Source organism: Rhodnius prolixus, unplaced genomic scaffold (assembly GCF_049639745.1).
Source record: "Rhodnius prolixus isolate KJV_2025 unplaced genomic scaffold, Rpr scaffold_7, whole genome shotgun sequence".
In the NCBI taxonomy this organism is placed as follows: Eukaryota; Metazoa; Arthropoda; class Insecta; order Hemiptera; family Reduviidae; genus Rhodnius; species Rhodnius prolixus.
The window spans coordinates 17,207,247-17,226,299 of record NW_027411582.1 but is presented as its reverse complement, the minus strand read 5'-3'; the positions used below and the strand labels follow the sequence as shown (position 1 = coordinate 17,226,299).

Genomic DNA, 19,053 nt, shown 5'->3' with positions numbered 1-19,053 from the left:
CAACACTTTAGCCGACATGACGTCATCCTCCAACCACCACTACAGTTCATATTACTGCAGACTATTATGCACTTTTTATTCCTCCCTTACTCGAATAACTTCTCGTTTCCAATCATTACTTGTTGTAATTCTAAAGAACTTTTGGTGGAAAGATTTGTTCTATACCTGCTACAATAGTTTAACTTCCTCAACCCCTTTTGTTCCATTTTAAGTAAGAAGACAAACCCTCCGAAGTAAAAGTTCATTGAGTATAAAATGTAAAGACAAAGTTTATCGAAAATCCTAAGAACCATGTTCGAGTAAATGTCAGCAAATCCATTAGAGAATTAAGGAATCCATTAATCTATTGGGTTGTCCGGAAAATAATGCAGGATTATGATTTTAAAAGAAAACAAAATAAAAAATTAATGATTTATAACTGTTTTTATTAATCAAAATAGTCTCCATTACTTTCTATACTTTTCTGCCAACGTGTGGGTAACGTTTTCCACACCCTCTGTATAGAATTTGGAATCCTTAGAATTTATAAATTCAGAAAACGCATTTTCTAATGTTCTTTGGTCAATAAATTTTTTTATTTTGCGAATAGCGGTCCAGGTGTCTAAAAAAAAGTGGTAATCAGTAGGCGAGAGGTCCGGTGAGTAGGGCGGGTGTGGCAGAGTCTCATAGCCAAGCTCCACAACTTTCGGGAAGTCAAACGTGAGATATGTGGGGCCGAGCGTTGTCATGCAACAGACTGGGCTCCCTTTCGATTGACTAAAGATGGCTTAATTAAATGTATATTTCTTGATGCATTACGTCAATTTGGTTATAATACGATTCGGCATTGATGGTTTCGCGCCATGATTCAAGAAGCTGCAATGAATCAGACCAAATGAAGCCCACCAAACAGTAACCATCACCTTTTTTTTGATGATTTGGGGGCTTTGGAAAATGTCGTGTTGCTTCTCCTTTGTCAAGCCACTGTCCAGAGCGTCTGCTGTTGTCGTAGAGGATCCACTTTTCATCGCAAGTCACAATTCTGGGACAGAAAAAAGATCGCTGTTGTTTCGGCAAAGAAGTGCAGCACAAATTACATACCGCTGATCTTTTTTGGCGGTCGTTTAATGTGTGGGGGAACCCAACTTTCAAGCTTTTTCACCTTCCTAATCGTCTTGAGATGGTCATCGACGGTTGATTTGCTGACTTCCGAGTTTGCCTGCCAGTTCTCGAACAGTTGTTCTGGGATTTTCTTCCACCAAAGCTCGGAGAACAACAGCCATCAAGGGCAGAACTTCTTCCATGGCCTTTCTTTGTCATCAAAGGCTCAAGGTTCCCTCTCGTAATCTCTGGATCCACCGTTGAACATTGCATTCACTTATACTGCCTTCGCCTCAGACATCGTTGATATTTCTGGCCGTTTGGGCTCCGTTTCGGCCGAGTTTTGAACTCGTAAAAGCAAAATTATGCGAAAATAGCGCTTTGACATCTTAGTAAAGACTGAATTATTTTCAAGTAGCAAAAAGTTACAGAGGTAAACAAACATTCTTGTTTGAAAGAGGATTAATAAGTGTTTACATTTATAAAAAATCAAAAGTCCAACAAACATAAACAGTTTACTATTTGAAAGAGTATTTCAAAGATAACATAAAATCCTGCATTATTTCCCGGACAACCCATTAAACGTGAGAAAGAATAATGCCAATTTCAGACATAATTTCTATTTTATTTTATTGCCGAGCTTTCGACCTAGGGACTAGATCTTCTTCAGGGGCTGTTGGAACATATTTTACAAGTAACAGATTACAAATTTTCTGTTTCGGTATTTCAAAATTAGGCCAGCATCGTCTAGGTGCTTGTCACTAAAATATCACTCACTCTCCATTTTTACTTATAAATACATTCGCTTCACACATTCATCCCTCCAACAACTATATACAACTATTTACATAAACCTTACAACTAATGGATGGATTAGTACTCTATATTCCTGCCATCCTTATAGCTTAACCGAAATTAAATTCACGTAATCCTCCTCTAATCATTTTCTTGCATTCATTCTAATCGGCTATAACTTTTAAATACATTCATATTTCATTACTAGCTCTGCTATAGACTTAAGCATATAGATATTGGTGGAGAATACTATGTCTTCGTAGCAAAATGGTGCATCTAAATACCAGTATAGACATAACAATCTTAAAACTGTATCGATAACAACAAAATTTGTAAGAAGAATTAAGCTGAGAGATTAGTGCTCTGTATTCTCATGGGTTCGAATCCAGCTGCCAAGTTCTAGATTTTCTCCTCCTAAGAGTTTCTTACGGTCCTCTCAGTCAATGAAGAACACTTTCAGAGGCCAGTAAAGCAATTAATTACTGAAATCTGGGCGCTAATTACTTCAAAAGTTGATGCGCCTTAAATTAATAAAATAAAATAAATAGACCATTTATTCACGACAAAGTGCGTAATTTTAATCTTAAATAAGGAGCTTCTTTTTTTTTTTGGTGAACTAGGAAATCTTATAAAGTAAAATGAGACTAAGTGCAAATGATATGAAGTTAATATTGTTAGCAACGACTGATGTTCATCATGATCATGATGATGATGATGATGATGGGGGATGTTTAGAAGAAGAAGTCTCCTATTCTTCTTCTTCCTACTACACACAACAGTACACATAGCTTAAGAAGATTGAAAAGGTTTGCTGAAAAGAGAATGAGAGAACTTGCAACAGAGAGAGAGAGAGAGAGAAGGATGATAGACACGGGTAGTTGAGGAACAACAGTTAAGCATGGATGATGATGAGGGTTAGATATCCACCACTAGCAAGAGGATGCAAGGGGTGTCTTGAATAGGGACAATGTAGCGTAAAGGCTGATCAGGAAATGAAAAGGGGATCAAGGGGAAGGCGTGACGTCACGCGAGCGTGCGCACCCTGAATTTACCACCACACATACTCACTAAACATTTATATATATATATATATAACATAAAGAAACTACGCATATTTCTAACCTAACGTACCATTATTTTCTTGAAGGAAGTAGAGATATTCAAATGCTTACCATATGAGTTAATTCATACTTTGGAAACACAAAGGAAATATAAGTGAAACATATTTTATTTATAAGTTCCTTCTTCCTAAATCATCTATAATATCCGGTGCTAGTATGATATCAGGAAAAAGAAGATACGATTTGTCTAGTTAGGGGAGCCCAATCCACGGCTAGCCGAATAATTTTATTACTTCCTCTTTCATTTTTATCCCTACTTGTCCCACAATGGTCTAAGTTGATTTTTCTTTATAAAATTGTTTTGTCCTGCATTACAATTTTTTTTATTGCCAGAATTACAGCAAATAAATGAAGTAATAATTTATTATTGATTTTTTTATTTGTTTTATTGCTTATAAGAAATGATACATTTCTATAGCAAGAGTTTGGCCTCGGCTAGTAATAAAAATTATAAAAAGAAATAGGCACTACCAATTACTTCCACTTGTGAAAGATAAATACAAAATAAAAGTATGAAATACAAAATCAAAATCACCCCTCGTTACAATTATTTCTTAAAAAACAAAGAATAATAATGAAAACTGATATATTTACAAAAAATAACTTAAATTTGATTCTGATAGGAGTTTAATTATTATTCGGCGGCGGAATCCCTTTACAGCTGTTAAATACAATTCTTACAAATCTATACCTCTCTTTTAGAGCACCAGAAATGAAATGGAACAAACTGTTTAATTTATATTTGCTGTCAATATCAAGTAGATTAGTGTAAACCTCAGTGTTATTGGAGCTTATGTACCTACTTAACAATATTTTCCTTAGTGAATTATAGAAAGAACATTCCAGTAGAAGTGATTGATATTGTCTCTTTTTCTTTCAGCACAAACCCTTACATGGACAAATACATGGTTTATTCCTTTATGAAAAATCCTAGGATACTTAGTACTGGCTACCCTAATCTGAGCTATCAGTCTGATTTTTGAAATATTACACTTGAGTTTAACATATGACTTGCCATTGGCCATAGGACATATCAATCTATTGGTATTAAATGAAGTAATACGAGGGTCGTTTGAAAAGTCCGTGCAAAGTCAGAAAGATAGCACTACTGGCGCGTATCGAGGTTATGTTTAGTTAGTAGCATCTCTTGGAAGAACACACACCAAGTTTCAGCCAGATCGGTCTATTTCTTAGTGTTTGGCATTTGTTTGAATCGAGGAAGTCGAGTGATTTTCAAAAAATGGACGAAAAAGAATTTCGTGTGTTGATTAAACACTACTTTATGAAAGGCAAAACGTCTCAGGAGACTAAAGAGAAGCTTGATAAACATTATGGTGACTCTGCACCTTCGATTAGAACAGTTTATAAGTGGTTTCAAAATTTTCGGAGTGGCCATATGGGCACAAGTGACGCTGAACGTTCTGGACGCCCTGTTGAGGTTACTACTCCAGAAATCATTGATAAAATCCATGATATGGTGATGGATGACAGAAGAGTGAAGGTGCGTGAGATTGCTAGTGCTGTGGGCATCTCAAATGAACGGGTACATAATATTTTGCATCAACATTTGGACATGACAAAGCTATCCGCAAGATGGGTGCAGCGATTGCTCACGCTTGACCAAAAACGAAATCGTGTGAAGTGTTGCAAGGACGGTTTGCAGCTGTTCCAGAAGAATCCGCAGGACTTTAAGCGTCGTTTCGTCACTGTGGATGAAACATGGATACATCACTACACTCCTGAGACCAAAGAACAATCTAAACAATGGGTTAACAAGGGGGAATCTGCGCCAAAAAAGGCGAAGACCGTTCTTCCTTCGGCCGGAAAGATTATGGCGACTGTCTTTTGGGATTCGCAAGGAATAATCCTCATCGACTATCTGGAAAAGGGTAAAACTATTACAGGTGCATATTATTCATCGTTATTGGACCGTTTGAAAACCGAGCTGCAAGAAAAACGCCCACGATTGGCCCACAAAAAAGTCCTTTTCCATCACGACAACGCACCAGCTCACACCTAAGCAGTTGTGGTCGCAAAATTAAAGGAAATAGGGTTCCAACTCGTTTCACATTCCCCCTATTCTCCAGACTTGGCTCCCTCGGACTACTATTTGTTCCCCAATATGAAGAAATGGCTGGCGGGAAAAAGATTTTATTCAAACGAGGAGGTGATTGCAGAAACGAATGGCTATTTTTCAGACTTGGACAAATCCTATTATTCGGAAGGGATCAACAAACTAGAGCAGCGTTGGACGAAGTGTATAAGCCTAAAAGGAGACTATGTTGAAAAATAAAAAAGGTTTACCCAAAAAATTAAGTAGTTTTTATTTTTGCACGGACTTTTCAAACGACCCTCGTATACGAGGTGTGGCTATTAAATAAAGAGACAATTGCTGTAAAACATTTTATTTTAAATTAAAACATTTGGTTTTCCTGTGAACTTCAACGGACTGAAATAGTGTTCCTTTTAATGCAGATTTGACTTTGGGGAAACAGATAAAAGTCACATGGGGCCAAGTTAGGCGAATAAGGCGGATGGCCCTAAAACTGGGACTGTTGTACTTGGCTAGAAACGTTTTGACAGACAATGAAGTGTGAGCCGGCGCGTTGTCTTGATGGAGAACCCTGAGGACTTGTTCTTCCACAAATCGGGTCGTTTTTTTCCTTACTCTTTGACGGAGTTGAACAAGCACCTCACGGTAGTAATGTTTGATTAATTATAATCGATATTTTCATCCGTTTTGGACGTGGAAGGGCGAAACCGGGCAGTCATCATCTCCGACGTCTTCTCGGCCATCTTGGAAACGCTTCAACCACTCAAAAACTCGCGTATGTGATACACATTCATCGCCATAAACTTCTTTTAATAAAAGATAAGTTTCAGTAGCGGTTTTACCCAGTACCATGTGAAATTTCAAGGCAATTCGTTGCTCTCCTACAAGTGTAGTATCATGTTTTTACACAAACGACGGTTCCGGTCAGACAGATTTCTCTATAAACACGTGAGACGCTGCAATCGAAAGAGAAGGCTTTACGCTGCACAGCTGTTAAGGCTTTTGAATAAATAGGTTTTTTTTTAAGACAAACTCTTTTACGTAGTTTAGGGATTTACCCTTTATCGAGTTATTTTTGCGACATGATTTACCGTGGTTTCAATCGCTAGAATTCTCGTATCCAAAAAAAAATATTATCTCATGCGATACAAGTAAAAGCTAATAAACATTTCGTGTAAAAGATGTTTTTTTAAAAAAATGCTGAGACAACTCAGTAAAAAACGTGGTCTTAAATTGAACGTTGGGAAATAAAGAAAAACTTTGAATAGGTTTTTCTCTTTTTGGTTCAAAAAATAAATGCATAACCACAGGAAATTAGTTTTACGGAAATGAAAGGACGCAATGGAGAAGTTAGTATTTTTACCAAAGAGTATATAATCTCGTGTGTCCTAGATTTATTAATATTTTAAGAGTTTTTCATTTTTTTTTATTTATTTATTTTTTTTTTACTGAAAAGTTTCTTTTCAAAGAATAAATGAATATTTTTGTAGAAAATGGCCGACAAACTTGAGATGTTTCTGTTATATACTCGTAGTTTTATCTTTGAAGTTGTTTTTTATTCAAATAAGTAGCTGCTCAACTCATTTCTGAAAGATCAGTGCAGTAATTTAGGAATAATATTTTGTGAAGGGAATAATTTTTGGTTGTAGTTATTTTGAATTAAAAAGCTACAATTAATTTGGATGATAAATAGTTTTCTTAACAATTCCTACAAAGAAAAATATGGCTCGTAAGTTGCAACATAATAATTGAAAATAAAGATAAGTCTATCTATAATTTAATCTTCATTATCAAAGAAATTGAATTGAATGGGATTTTAGGACAATTACAATAAATAATCCGGATTGTCTGCTAGTAACCAATGGGAGCACATCTCCAAAATAAACTCTTTTATCTGGATTTAAAAATCAATTAGACTAAAGTCTTAAGGCTTTCTACGTCAGTCGTAATTAATGTCCTTATGGATTTATAACCTTCTTTGTTATTTAATAACTATAACCATAAAGTTATCATATAAACTTCTGCTCTCTTGTTCACTTATATTCACAAATCAGATCAAATAATTTGTTTCTATTAGTCTGGAAACTCATTCAAAACTTTTGAGCTGTTTAAAGAGCCAGCAGAAAATGGAGAGCTCTACTTAAAAATTAACTAGTTTACAAAAATAATTATTATACAATTATACAAAGAAGATAATTATTCAAAAATTAAATTGAAGAATAATTCTGAGTTTATTATGGTAACAATATTTCGTACCAAGTGTTCCATCATTTAATACCCATTTGTAAGTAAGTCTGGTTGAAGAGTGTGTATATATAAACTGTGTGCTATTTCTCGATAGGCTCTTATCAGAGCTGGAACACACACCGCAAGTAACTGGAGCTCCTCTAGTTATAACCAGAATATAACCTTCACTAACGTTGCTAGCTACAAACTAATATCCTTATCTATTACTTTGAGGTTCTTAGTCGCGTCTCATTAAACAGTGAGTGTGATATAGTCTTTTCTGTCCCATAAAACATTGTCTAGCCGTCTATGTTCTATTTACGCCTTTAGAATTTATTTTAAGTTAAGGGTTCTTATTGTTTAGTTTAAATAAAAAGTGATTTCATTAATAATATTCAAAATGTTGACACTAAACGCTACTGTTTGGTTTTTATATTTTTACATGTGGCACAAGCTTTTAATTCAAAATATAACGACTTCTTTGCAGCACATCTTATACTTCATCTTAAATCCAATCTGTCCAATCGCTACTTTAACGTAAGATGACGCATTACATTACAAAATAATTACCAACTAATACAAGTCAGTATATCTACCAAATAAAGTATAAATAGAATTTAGCAAACTTACAGTAAATCTTCTACACCATACAGATAGCCACTTTATATCTCTAATTTTCTTTCCTTGAGGTAACCTTAATATTACGTCAGTCCTATTGTATGCCCTCAGTATTGGAGGATCCCTGCAAATAAATAATACATATATTTATTTAAATATATTCAGATTTTAAGTAATGAAATACATTTTTTTAGAAATAGATTTTAGACCTTTTACAATTCCTTCAAATTTCAAACCTCTATATCTCTATTCCTATTGTTCAGATTTCAATGGTTTTTTTTGCCGAATTTTAGAGAAACGTTACCTTTAAAAACTGATATAAATTGCAATGTTTTAGTGTTAATAGTTATTGAGATACTGAAGGTTATATTTTGGAGGTTTTGCAAAATGGTTCAACTTTTCAAACCACTATATCTCCTTTCCTGTTTTTCCGATTTTAATGATTTTTTTACCAAATCGTAGAGAGAAGTCTACTCTGTAGCTGACATAAATAGCAATGTAATAGTGACAATAGTTAACGAGATATAGAAGGTTAAATTTTGGAGGTTTTGCAAATCATTCAAATTTCAAAACCTCTACATCCTCTGTTTATATTGTTCCGATTTTAATGAATTCTTTGCGGAATAGTAAAGAAAAGTCTTCTCTACAACTGGTATTAATAGCAATGTTTTAATGATAACAGTTATTGAGATATAGAAGGTTAAATTTTGGAGGTTTTCAAATACCTTTAAATTTCAAACGTTTTTATCTCTTTTCCACTAATTCCATAAAACTGAAATATTGTCTACTAATAGTCAAATATCTAAAGAAAACCAATAATAATGACGATTTTACATGGAAACAAACTACAATACCATCTTTGCGTTATTTTAGAGAGTTTTTTTGAGAGGCAATAGATTGAGACATTAGTTCTTTAGGCCAACAGCCAATAGCATAATCATGATCATATCCTATTCTAATATGCAACGTATGCAATCCTACAACATACGAGGGTCGTTTGAAAAGTCCGTGCAAAAATAAAAACTACTTAATTTTTTGGGGTAAACCTTTTTTATTTTTCAACATAGTCTCCTTTTAGGCTTATACACTTCGTCCAACGCTGCTCTAGTTTGTTGATCCCTTCCGAATAATAGGATTTGTCCAAGTCTGAAAAATAGCCATTCGTTTCTGCAATCACCTCCTCGTTTGAATAAAATCTTTTTCCCGCCAGCCATTTCTTCATATTGGGGAACAAATAGTAGTCCGAGGGAGCCAAGTCTGGAGAATAGGGGGGATGTGAAACGAGTTGGAACCCTATTTCCATTAATTTTGCGACCACAACTGCTGAGGTGTGAGCTGGTGCGTTGTCGTGATGGAAAAGGACTTTTTTGTGGGCCAATCGTGGGCGTTTTTCTTGTAGCTCGGTTTTCAAACGGTCCAATAACGATGAATAATATGCACCTGTAATAGTTTTACCCTTTTCCAGATAGTCGATGAGGATTATTCCTTGCGAATCCCAAAAGACAGTCGCCATAATCTTTCCGGCCGAAGGAACGGTCTTCGCCTTTTTTGGCGCAGATTCCCCCTTGGTAACCCATTGTTTAGATTGTTCTTTGGTCTCAGGAGTGTAGTGATGTATCCATGTTTCATCCACAGTGACGAAACGACGCTTAAAGTCCTGCGGATTCTTCTGGAACAGCTGCAAACCGTCCTTGCAACACTTCACACGATTTGAAAATCACTCGACTTCCTCGATTCAAACGAATGCCAAACACAAAGAAATAGACCGATCTGGCTGAAACTTGGTGTGTGTTCTTCCAAGAGATGCTACTAACTAAACATAACCTCGATACGCGCCAGAAGTGCTATCTTTCTGACTTTGCACGGACTTTTCAAACGACCCTCGTACATCTTCAGCACTTCATAATGAATACATCTATTCCACTAACAAGTAAATCTTAAAACAATTTTGTTATTTATCTAAAAGTCACACTCTCAAATTAAACTAAATTTCATTTAAACTATTTTGAATTAAAAAGCTACAATTAATTTGGATGATAAATAGTTTTCTTAACAATTCCTACAAAGAAAAACATGGCTCGCAAGTTGCAACATAATAATTGAAAATAAAGATAAGTCTATCTATAATTTAATCTTCATTATCAAAGAAATTGAATTGAATGGGATTTTAGGACAATTACAATAAATAATCCGGATTGTCTGCTAGTAACCAATGGGAGCACATCTCTAAAATAAACTCTTTTATCTGGATTTAAAAATCAATTAGACTAAAGTCTTAAGGCTTTCTGCGTCAGGCGTAATTAATGTCCTTATGGATTTATAACCTTCTTTGTTATTTAACAACTATGAGGTGTGGCAATTTAATAACGAGACTATTGCTGTAAAACATTTTATTTTAAATTTATACATATTTAGTTATTATCACCTTCAATATACACCCCTCCCCTATCCCTACAACGCTCCATGCGAATTTACCATTGTTCGATACACTGCTGGAAGTCTTTTTACTGTGAGCTCCTGCATGACGCGTGCCGCTTTTTCTTTCACAACTTCAACGGACTGAAATCGTGTTCCTTTTAATGCAGATTTGACTTTGGGGGGAACAGATAAAAGTCACATTAGGCGTGTTTTATGTTTTAGTTATAAAACTAGAATTGTAGGCGCCACGGTAGCCAAGCGGGTTAAGAGGCGAGACTAGTAAAGCTAATATGTATTGTGGTACTGGGTTCGATTCCCGGTTTTGGCCTTGGATTTTATTTAATGGTTAAATGAGAAATAGTAAAGTACGTTTGCTAGTCGCCTCCGTCCACGTCACCTATTGTACAATTCTACAGGTTTTTCTGTCGCGATAGTGGAGTTATTACAGTGGACTACATTGTTTTTCTTAGCTAGCTAAAATTTACGACGTCAAATTTCGACCAAAACTTTGTAAGCAGAGTAGAATTACCTAAATGGAATACTGGACTTTTATCGCTTTTATCATTCGCTAAAACTCAATTTCGATAAAATTATCGGAAAAGATCGTAAAATTCCCTCTTACTAGAGCCGGAAATAGTAGAAAAGAAAAGATGAACTAAATAACTGCAACGATTGTTAAGACTGGACGAGCCAGAAAGCAACTGCCAATCTGGATTTACAAAAGAAGAGGGGTAGGACGATGCTAAGTTATAGCAAACCAACTTGTGACTGGTTTTATGTTGATCTATGGAGGTTGGTACTCCTGAGGAGCCCTGCTTGTACCCACTCTAGTTATATAAGCACCATGCTTTACTTTCTCCAATCAGTATCCAAAAGCCTTAACCCTCTTATACGTATATATACACACAGTATCAATCGCACACATCGATGCTACCCTATCGATCATTTCTACTCTCTAGAGATTTATCTCTTTGACAATGCTTTCTGTTCTTTTTATAATCATATACAAGCCTTGCTCATTATTCTAAGCTTTCGTACGTTCTCATTATTCTGGTTTTATTCAATCTTTTCTAAATACAAACATTTGATAAAATCTACTTGATCAGAAAAAAGTATCTGACAAAAATCACGACTATCTCTTTCTACAAAGCCCTAAACCAAAAATTATTGTCTTGAAACAGCACGGCAAGGTGCGTTGAAATTAAATAAATAATCTCCAATAAAAGTGAAAATAAAATATTATAATTACAAAACAAATACAAAACTATATAAAACTACTATATGTGCCGTTTATTTTGGAAGTGGGGCAAGTCCATTTTCTGTTACTTCGAGATATTTAAGGTTTTGCGTTTCAATAAATTTAAAAATATTGGTAAATATTAATAGACATATTTTTTGCATTTTGTGGTGTTAGATAATGTAAGTTTATAATCCAATAGTGTTTATAGTGCTGGCTAAGAAAAATAAAGGTTTTATTATAACTAAATGGACTTGCCTCACTTTCAAAATTAATGAATTATTGTAATCGTTGATTTAAATGGATAATATATTTCCATATTATTTTTAATATTATTTTTTTGAATCATTTTGGTCCGAATTGCCTTCGTATTCAGATTCTGATTCCAAGATTCTTCTTTTATTACCGATTATCATGGGTCTTATTTCTACAAACATAATAAAATTACTTGGCAAATGAGGATTTCATTGAAATGGCGTTATTACCCAGAAAAGTATTTTTATTTTATTTTTGTTACCTATCAAATTCACTTTCAGATGCATCAGAGTTATAATTACCGTTGTAATCGGTTTCAGCCATTTTTTTCTTTTTATAAAATAAACCACAATCCGTTATTAATTTTCAAATAATGAAACTTTTTCCGTACACCGAGCACAAAACAACACAACTTACTTGATAGACGATAATATAAGTCGAATGTTATACAATTTACAGTTTTTCAGTGTTGCCAATAGTACTAAAATTTCCCGATGTTGGTGTTATTATCGAAACACAAAATTAAGATGTACTTATTATTATTAAATATTGTATAATCACCGATTACCAATACCAAAGATAGATAGATAAGACATGATGTTTAAACCATCACATTTGCTTCACCATTCAGCAACCGGAGTTAAATTTTGCTGTACGGTTAAATAATTTCAACCTAAGATGGACTTGCACCATTTTCAAATTAAACATATTTACAATATTGTTAAGAGCTAAAACTTTCATCTCCCAAATATTAGGTTCTGAATTTTTTTTACCCTAAATTGTTTACAGATAAAAAGATCATACTAAGTTTTATCTATAATTACCATTATCTTCATTTTTTGTCAAAAATGGGCTTGCCCCACTTTCAAAATAAACGTCTCAAATGTCATTTCAAAATAAAAATAGATTTTAATAATAAAAAATTATTAAAACAAAGCGACTGAATAGCTTGTGACCAAAATTAAATGCTGGAAGATTAATATTTTAAATCTATGAATGACTTACAATTTGAGAATTCTGATTTCCATTATTATTAAGCTAATAGATTGAGGCATTGTTTGTAAAAGAATTACCTAATAATAAAAAAAATGAAAAGTTCAACAAACTAAAGTAATATGAGCTACAAAGAGCTATATAGGGGAGTTTTCAATGAAATACCCAAGCAAAAAAAGCAAAACTGAAAAAGAAAATGTAAAATATTTACGCATAAAGCTACCGTACTCATGGGACAACAATAACTAAACTAAAACAAGGTCGCATTAATGACAACAAATATATAAATATGATGCCATCTAGTGAGAAACAAGGCAACTATTCCACTGTAAATCTGGTATAACAAGCACACATCTACCACTAATTTAGCAGGAAAAACAAAAAGTGATAAATTTTTACCCAAACAAAAGAATAGAGAGATAAGAAATAATAATTGCAAGCTAAATGCAGTTTAATGCTTTAAAAAAAAAACATAATTAGAAATAGAATCTGCAATGCAGAATATCACTGAACAGGGTCCAATAGTTTAGGTGAACAGTCCTTGTCGCCGACAACCTACAGAACCCTAACTAATTAAGAACTTCACTTTGTAAGCATTCCCGGCAATAAGCTTTCAATTTTCTCATTAAAGTAAATAGTAAACTGGCCAAAAATTGCATTTATTTATGAACAAAACAGCAATCGATAATTCGATTATTAGTAACTTATTCGATTATTGTGGTAACTTGACAATTGAGTTGTAACTGAATTATTGAGTACTAACACTACTAGTTCAGCTATCGATGGGTTATGAAGTACAGATAAAATCGTTTTCATTTTATTTTTTATGGTTATGAATTATTATATTTTGAAAATACTAGCGAATAGCAGGATTCAAGAGCAAAAACCTTTCATTAGTAATAGTTAAAATTAGTATTTCTCCAACTTGTGACACAAAACCGCAAATTACTAGAAAGTGATTGCAATGGAAAACATAATAGTTTGAAAATAAATTCTATATTCTCTCTTTCTCACAGTCAAAGAAGCTTGTAGACTTTTTTTCTTTGGTTAGATTAAAACAGAATATACATATATAAAAGGAGAGATCCTCAAACGACAGTAAAATGAACCACATCTAAAAGAGGCGTAAAGTTTGGTAGAACTGGCCACCAGCCTGCGCTGAAGACCGCAGACTTGTGGCTTTCTAAAGTGTGCCAGGTAAGAGGGAATCCAAAAATATGTATTATATTAATATTTTACAAAACCTTGCTTAATGTATTGCTTCATAAATTTTTTTTTAATCTTTTATTGCAATTTACCACTGCAACAGTTGTTGCAACAAGCAAATATGGTAAAAGAAAAAAGAAATGAAAGAAAATCATGAGTGGAGAAGGCACCCAGTGGTGCCACTCCAGTAACGTGCTTTGCTCTCACGATAAGAGTAGATCACGAGGCCATCTTCTCTTCAATCTCCTTAGAGGATTACCTGGCGTAATGTGGAGGAAGATAGGTGTTCTATGAGAGGGTTAGGATGAGCTGCTGCAGAGTAGAATGAAATTTTAAGAAAACGAGTGTTAGCAAGATCTGTAATGAAAGGGATTTTGAGGTCATTATGGATGGTGAGGTTAGATACTGCATAGAACGGACCGTTTAAGAAGTTTTCGAAGTATTTTTGGACTGTAATGTCTGGAGGCATAGCGAGTTGGATCGCTTAGTCGATCCCCCATACTTCGATGGCCGTATGACCAAATAGGTCGCAGTAATAGTAGATATAAGAGCCTTTTGTTATGTAGGTTGAGTTTCGAACGTTTCACAAGTAGTCTGGCGAGAAGTTTTGTAGCGTTGGTTAGTTTCTTGTCTTTTCAGTCTAGTCTGAGATGTTCCATGCCCAACCGTTTGTCTAGGTACAGTCCAAGGTAGCGCGTACTTTGTCCACAGTTGGTATAGGAGTTTGGTTCAAGATGATGGGAGGTAGGATTTTCCGCTTGAGAGTAAATACTATAAACTTTGATTTCGTAACGTTGGTTTTGATTCTCCATTTGAAAAGCCAGTCCTGTAAGTGGTTGATGTGTGTTTGTAGAGTTCGTGTAGCGATAAGAGGATCGGAATGAGGAGATAAGATTGCAGTATCGTCAGCAAAAGTAGAAAGAATGGTATTTGGATGATGTATCTAATTATTTTCTAAGCGGCTAGTTCACAATATGTCCACGCTGTTTACTATCGCCACCGATTCTTACTCATTAAAGGAGGAAGGTATTCTTATGGTTTCCAACTTCTGATATTTCATTTATCTCCGTAAACAACACGTACGCCGAATACAAATAACCATTTTAAGACAACAAAATCCATCACCGGAAAGAAGTGAGTACACTAATTTTTGTACTTTACTCTTTTGTATAAATTGGTGCAGAGTTTTTTGATTTTGCTTATAACAGAGTGAAATTAAAGCTTAAATTTTGATTCTAACTTTATAAATTAGTATTTGAATCTAAAATAATTTTGTAACTTGATACCTTGAAAGACAAATTTCTATAAAAATACGAGGGTCGTTTGAAAAATCCTTGCAAAGTCAGAGAGATAGCACTACTGGCGCGTACGTATCGAGGTTATGTTTAGTTAGTAGCATCTCTTGGAAGAACACACACCAAGTTTCAGCCAGATCGGTCTATTTCTTTGTGTTTGGCATTCGTTTGAATCGAGGAAGTCGAGTGATTTTCAAAAAATGGACGAAAAAGAATTTCGTGTGTTGATTAAACACTACTTTATGAAAGGCAAAACGCCTCAGGAGACTAAAGAGAAGCTTGATAAACATTATGGTGACTCTGCACCTTCGATTAGAACAGTTTATAAGTGGTTTCAAAATTTTCGGAGTGGCCATATGTCCAGAACGTTCTGGACGCCCTGTTGAGGTTACTACTCCAGAAATCATTGATAAAATTCATGATATGGTGATGGATGACAGAAGAGTGAAGGTGCGTGAGATTGCTAGCGCTGTGGGCATCTCGAATGAACGGGTACATAATATTTTGCATCAACATTTGGACATGACAAAGCTATCCGCAAGATGGGTGCCGCGATTGCTCACGCTTGACCAAAAACGAAATCGTGTGAAGTGTTGCAAGGACGGTTTGCAGCTGTTCCAGAAGAATCCGCAGGACTTTAAGCGTCGTTTCGTCACTGTGGATGAAACATGGATACATTACTACACTCCTGAGACCAAAGAACAATCTAAACAATGGGTTACCAAGGGGGAATCTGCGCCAAAAAAGGCGAAGACCGTTCCTTCGACCGGAAAGATTATGGCGACTGTCTTTTGGGATTCGCAAGGAATAATCCTCATCGACTATCTGGAAAAGGGTAAAACTATTACAGGTGCATATTATTCATCGTTATTGGACCGTTTGAAAACCGAGCTGCAAGAAAAACGCCCACGATTGGCCCACAAAAAAGTCCTTTTCCATCACGACAACGCACCAGCTCACACCTCAGCAGTTGTGGTCGCAAAATTAATGGAAATAGGGTTCCAACTCGTTTCACATCCCCCCTATTCTCCAGACTTGGCTCCCTCGGACTACTATTTGTTCCCCAATATGAAGAAATGGCTGGCGGGAAAAAGATTTTATTCAAACGAGGAGGTGATTGCAGAAACGAATGGCTATTTTTCAGACTTGGACAAATCCTATTATTCGGAAGGGATCAACAAACTAGAGCAGCGTTGGACGAAGTGTGTAAGCCTAAAAGGAGACTATGTTGAAAAATAAAAAAGGTTTACCCCAAAAAATTAAGTAGTTTTTATTTTTGCACGGACTTTTCAAACGACACTCGTATCTCCTTAAAAGTTTATCGAGAGATTTATATCTGCTGATTTGACTGGCAGTGACAATTTACTTTCCTCATAACTAACTGATCAAAGAGAGCCGACTGAAAAAGGAAAACAAATGAAGTGTGTTTAAAAAATAAATAAAAAAGGAGAGAATACAAAAAACAAAAAAAACATTCTACTGTGTTATTTAGGAGGTGTTGTATCAAAGTGATTCCCAAACGTTCGATCAGGAACGTTAAGAATTTCCTTTTAACCCCCTTGTCCCCCCCGTCATGGGAGAACTGACTAGTCTGGATTCCAGCACAACTTCATTAATGCATTCTTACTATATACCAGCATAGTAGGGAGTAAAGGTTCAATGAACTAAACATACTACTATAAATGTTCATTCATAAAAAGCATGGTATATTACATCATAATCACCTGTTGTCATTATTTACATACAGCTAATTTGAATTGTTTTTTTTTGTTTACTGTTACGCTGTATAATTTTTCTAATATTTAGTTTTTTTTCTAATAGTTGAAATAATTGTGTTTATTAAGTCTTAACTAGCCGCTAAAAGTGTTACTCAATATTCGCCACGGTAGCCGAGCGGTTAAGAGGCGAGACCTGCGATGCTAATATGTATTGTGGTACTGGGTTCGCTTCCCGGTCTAGAGGCCTTGGATTTTATTTAATGGTTAATAAAAATAAATTTACAGTAAAGTATGTTTGCTAGTCGCCTCCGTCCATGACACCTAATTGGTAGTTGTACGTTAAGCCCCGCCTGAAAAAATAGGCGATTACTTTACTTATTGTGTTTTTAACTAAATAAACGGATCAATAATCCAATTGTAAATTTACAAATTACAATTAAAGTTTGAAAATGATTGAATTATAATTATAAATATTATTTATTTGAAATTAACCATGTAATTTGTGCACACTTAAGACGAAATCAAGACTGAAATTTCGTTTTAACTCCTTTATTCAAATTACAGCAATAAAAGACCAACTCCAACTTTCCCTATTTCTTCCTTAATATGCGAGTGAATGTGATGATTATTCAGAATAAAGATAAATCACAAGAATAATTTGGAATAGAGTTAAAATGAAGTGCCTTCTTTAATACTAACTATGATGATGAGATACATCTTTTATTAATCTAACAGAAAAATATTTATGGGTGATAAAAGGCCAGCACAAGGGTCTGTGTGACGTCTAATACATTCTAAAAATTATGATACTTGAAGTATGAAGTTGGGTACTTACTGATTTGTGTACCTTTTGGCGTTTAATCAACCCTTATATTTAACTTTTCAAACTGTAAGTTTTTGTCAAGGAGATTACAAAACAACAAGTAATAATAATAATAATAATATAATTTAACGAATATCTGGTTTTATTTATAAATTTGTCTGTATCAGTGCCAAAGAAATCTAATTCAAAATGATTGGCTGTCCGCAGAAGTACGAAAGATATGGGAGTAAAAAACGTAATTATGTTTGCAGTACGGTACATTGAATGGTGAAGAATGTCGTGTAGTACGGGATGAGATATTAAAAGAAATTAGAGAAAGAAGGTAAGGACAGTCTATTTGAGAATGGAGAAGTTTGCAGAGGAAAGAGATGTCATAATAAATTCTTCTGGTGGCAAGTGGAGGAATATTGAGAGTGAGCTGTAGATCAGAATAGATAAGGGTTTCTTTAGGGGATTTTCAAACGGCAAGCTAACCACCGAAAGAACTTGCCCTGAACAGCCTCAATAGAAGCCATATGTAACTTGTAAAATGGACTCCAAATTATTGGAACCATATTCAAGATGGAGTCTTACAAGAGATTTATATAATTTAACATGACGTCAGAGAGATACCTCGTGTTTCTAAAGACAAATCCAAGATTTGCCTCTGACCCTATTGATGGCCTCAATGATAATTACTTCTTTTTCTAAAAAGCTCTTATCAGCAAAAAGAAACACACAAATACAAATGATGGGAATCATTTGATAAAATTATAACAATCAACTTGTTTATTGTTTGATTGTTAATTAAATAATAGTGACAGATAATCAAACCAATGGTTTATAGTTAACGGTAGTTTATAACTGTTGTAATGAAACTTTAATAGGTGTTGTTTAAATGGACGCTTATCTCTAGGGAATATGACGCTGCTAATGTATATAACGGGCCATCATTTTGGTCGTTATAAACACTATAGTCGTTAAGTTTTAGTCGATAACATTACCTTCTCAATTGGTGACTTATTGTGTATTTCTATTTACTTTTAACTTCTGTAAGATACTTTTTAAATTTTCTCTTACCAACTAATAAGAATAATATATTTGAATCAGTACTCGATGGATGGTAATGGCCTCCACAAAATAGATTCCATTAATGAATTATACAGGGTGATCCATTTAAAAGGCACCAATCGCTAATAACTTTATAGGAAAGCGGAATTTCGAAAAAACCCACGA

General features: G+C 34.6%; 1 protein-coding gene across 3 annotated transcripts in view; it reads right to left on the bottom strand.

The window, feature by feature from the left end:
• Window positions 1–19,053, bottom strand: part of LOC141447079 (protein Skeletor, isoforms B/C) — a 186,912-nt gene that overhangs the window by 29,408 nt on the left and 138,451 nt on the right. For all 3 annotated transcript variants that reach the window (XM_074114269.1, XM_074114271.1, XM_074114272.1), the window contains exon 4: window positions 7,906–8,017. In XM_074114269.1, coding sequence (XP_073970370.1) covers window positions 7,906–8,017 — 112 coding nt within the window. The remainder of the gene's footprint in view (window positions 1–7,905; window positions 8,018–19,053) is intronic.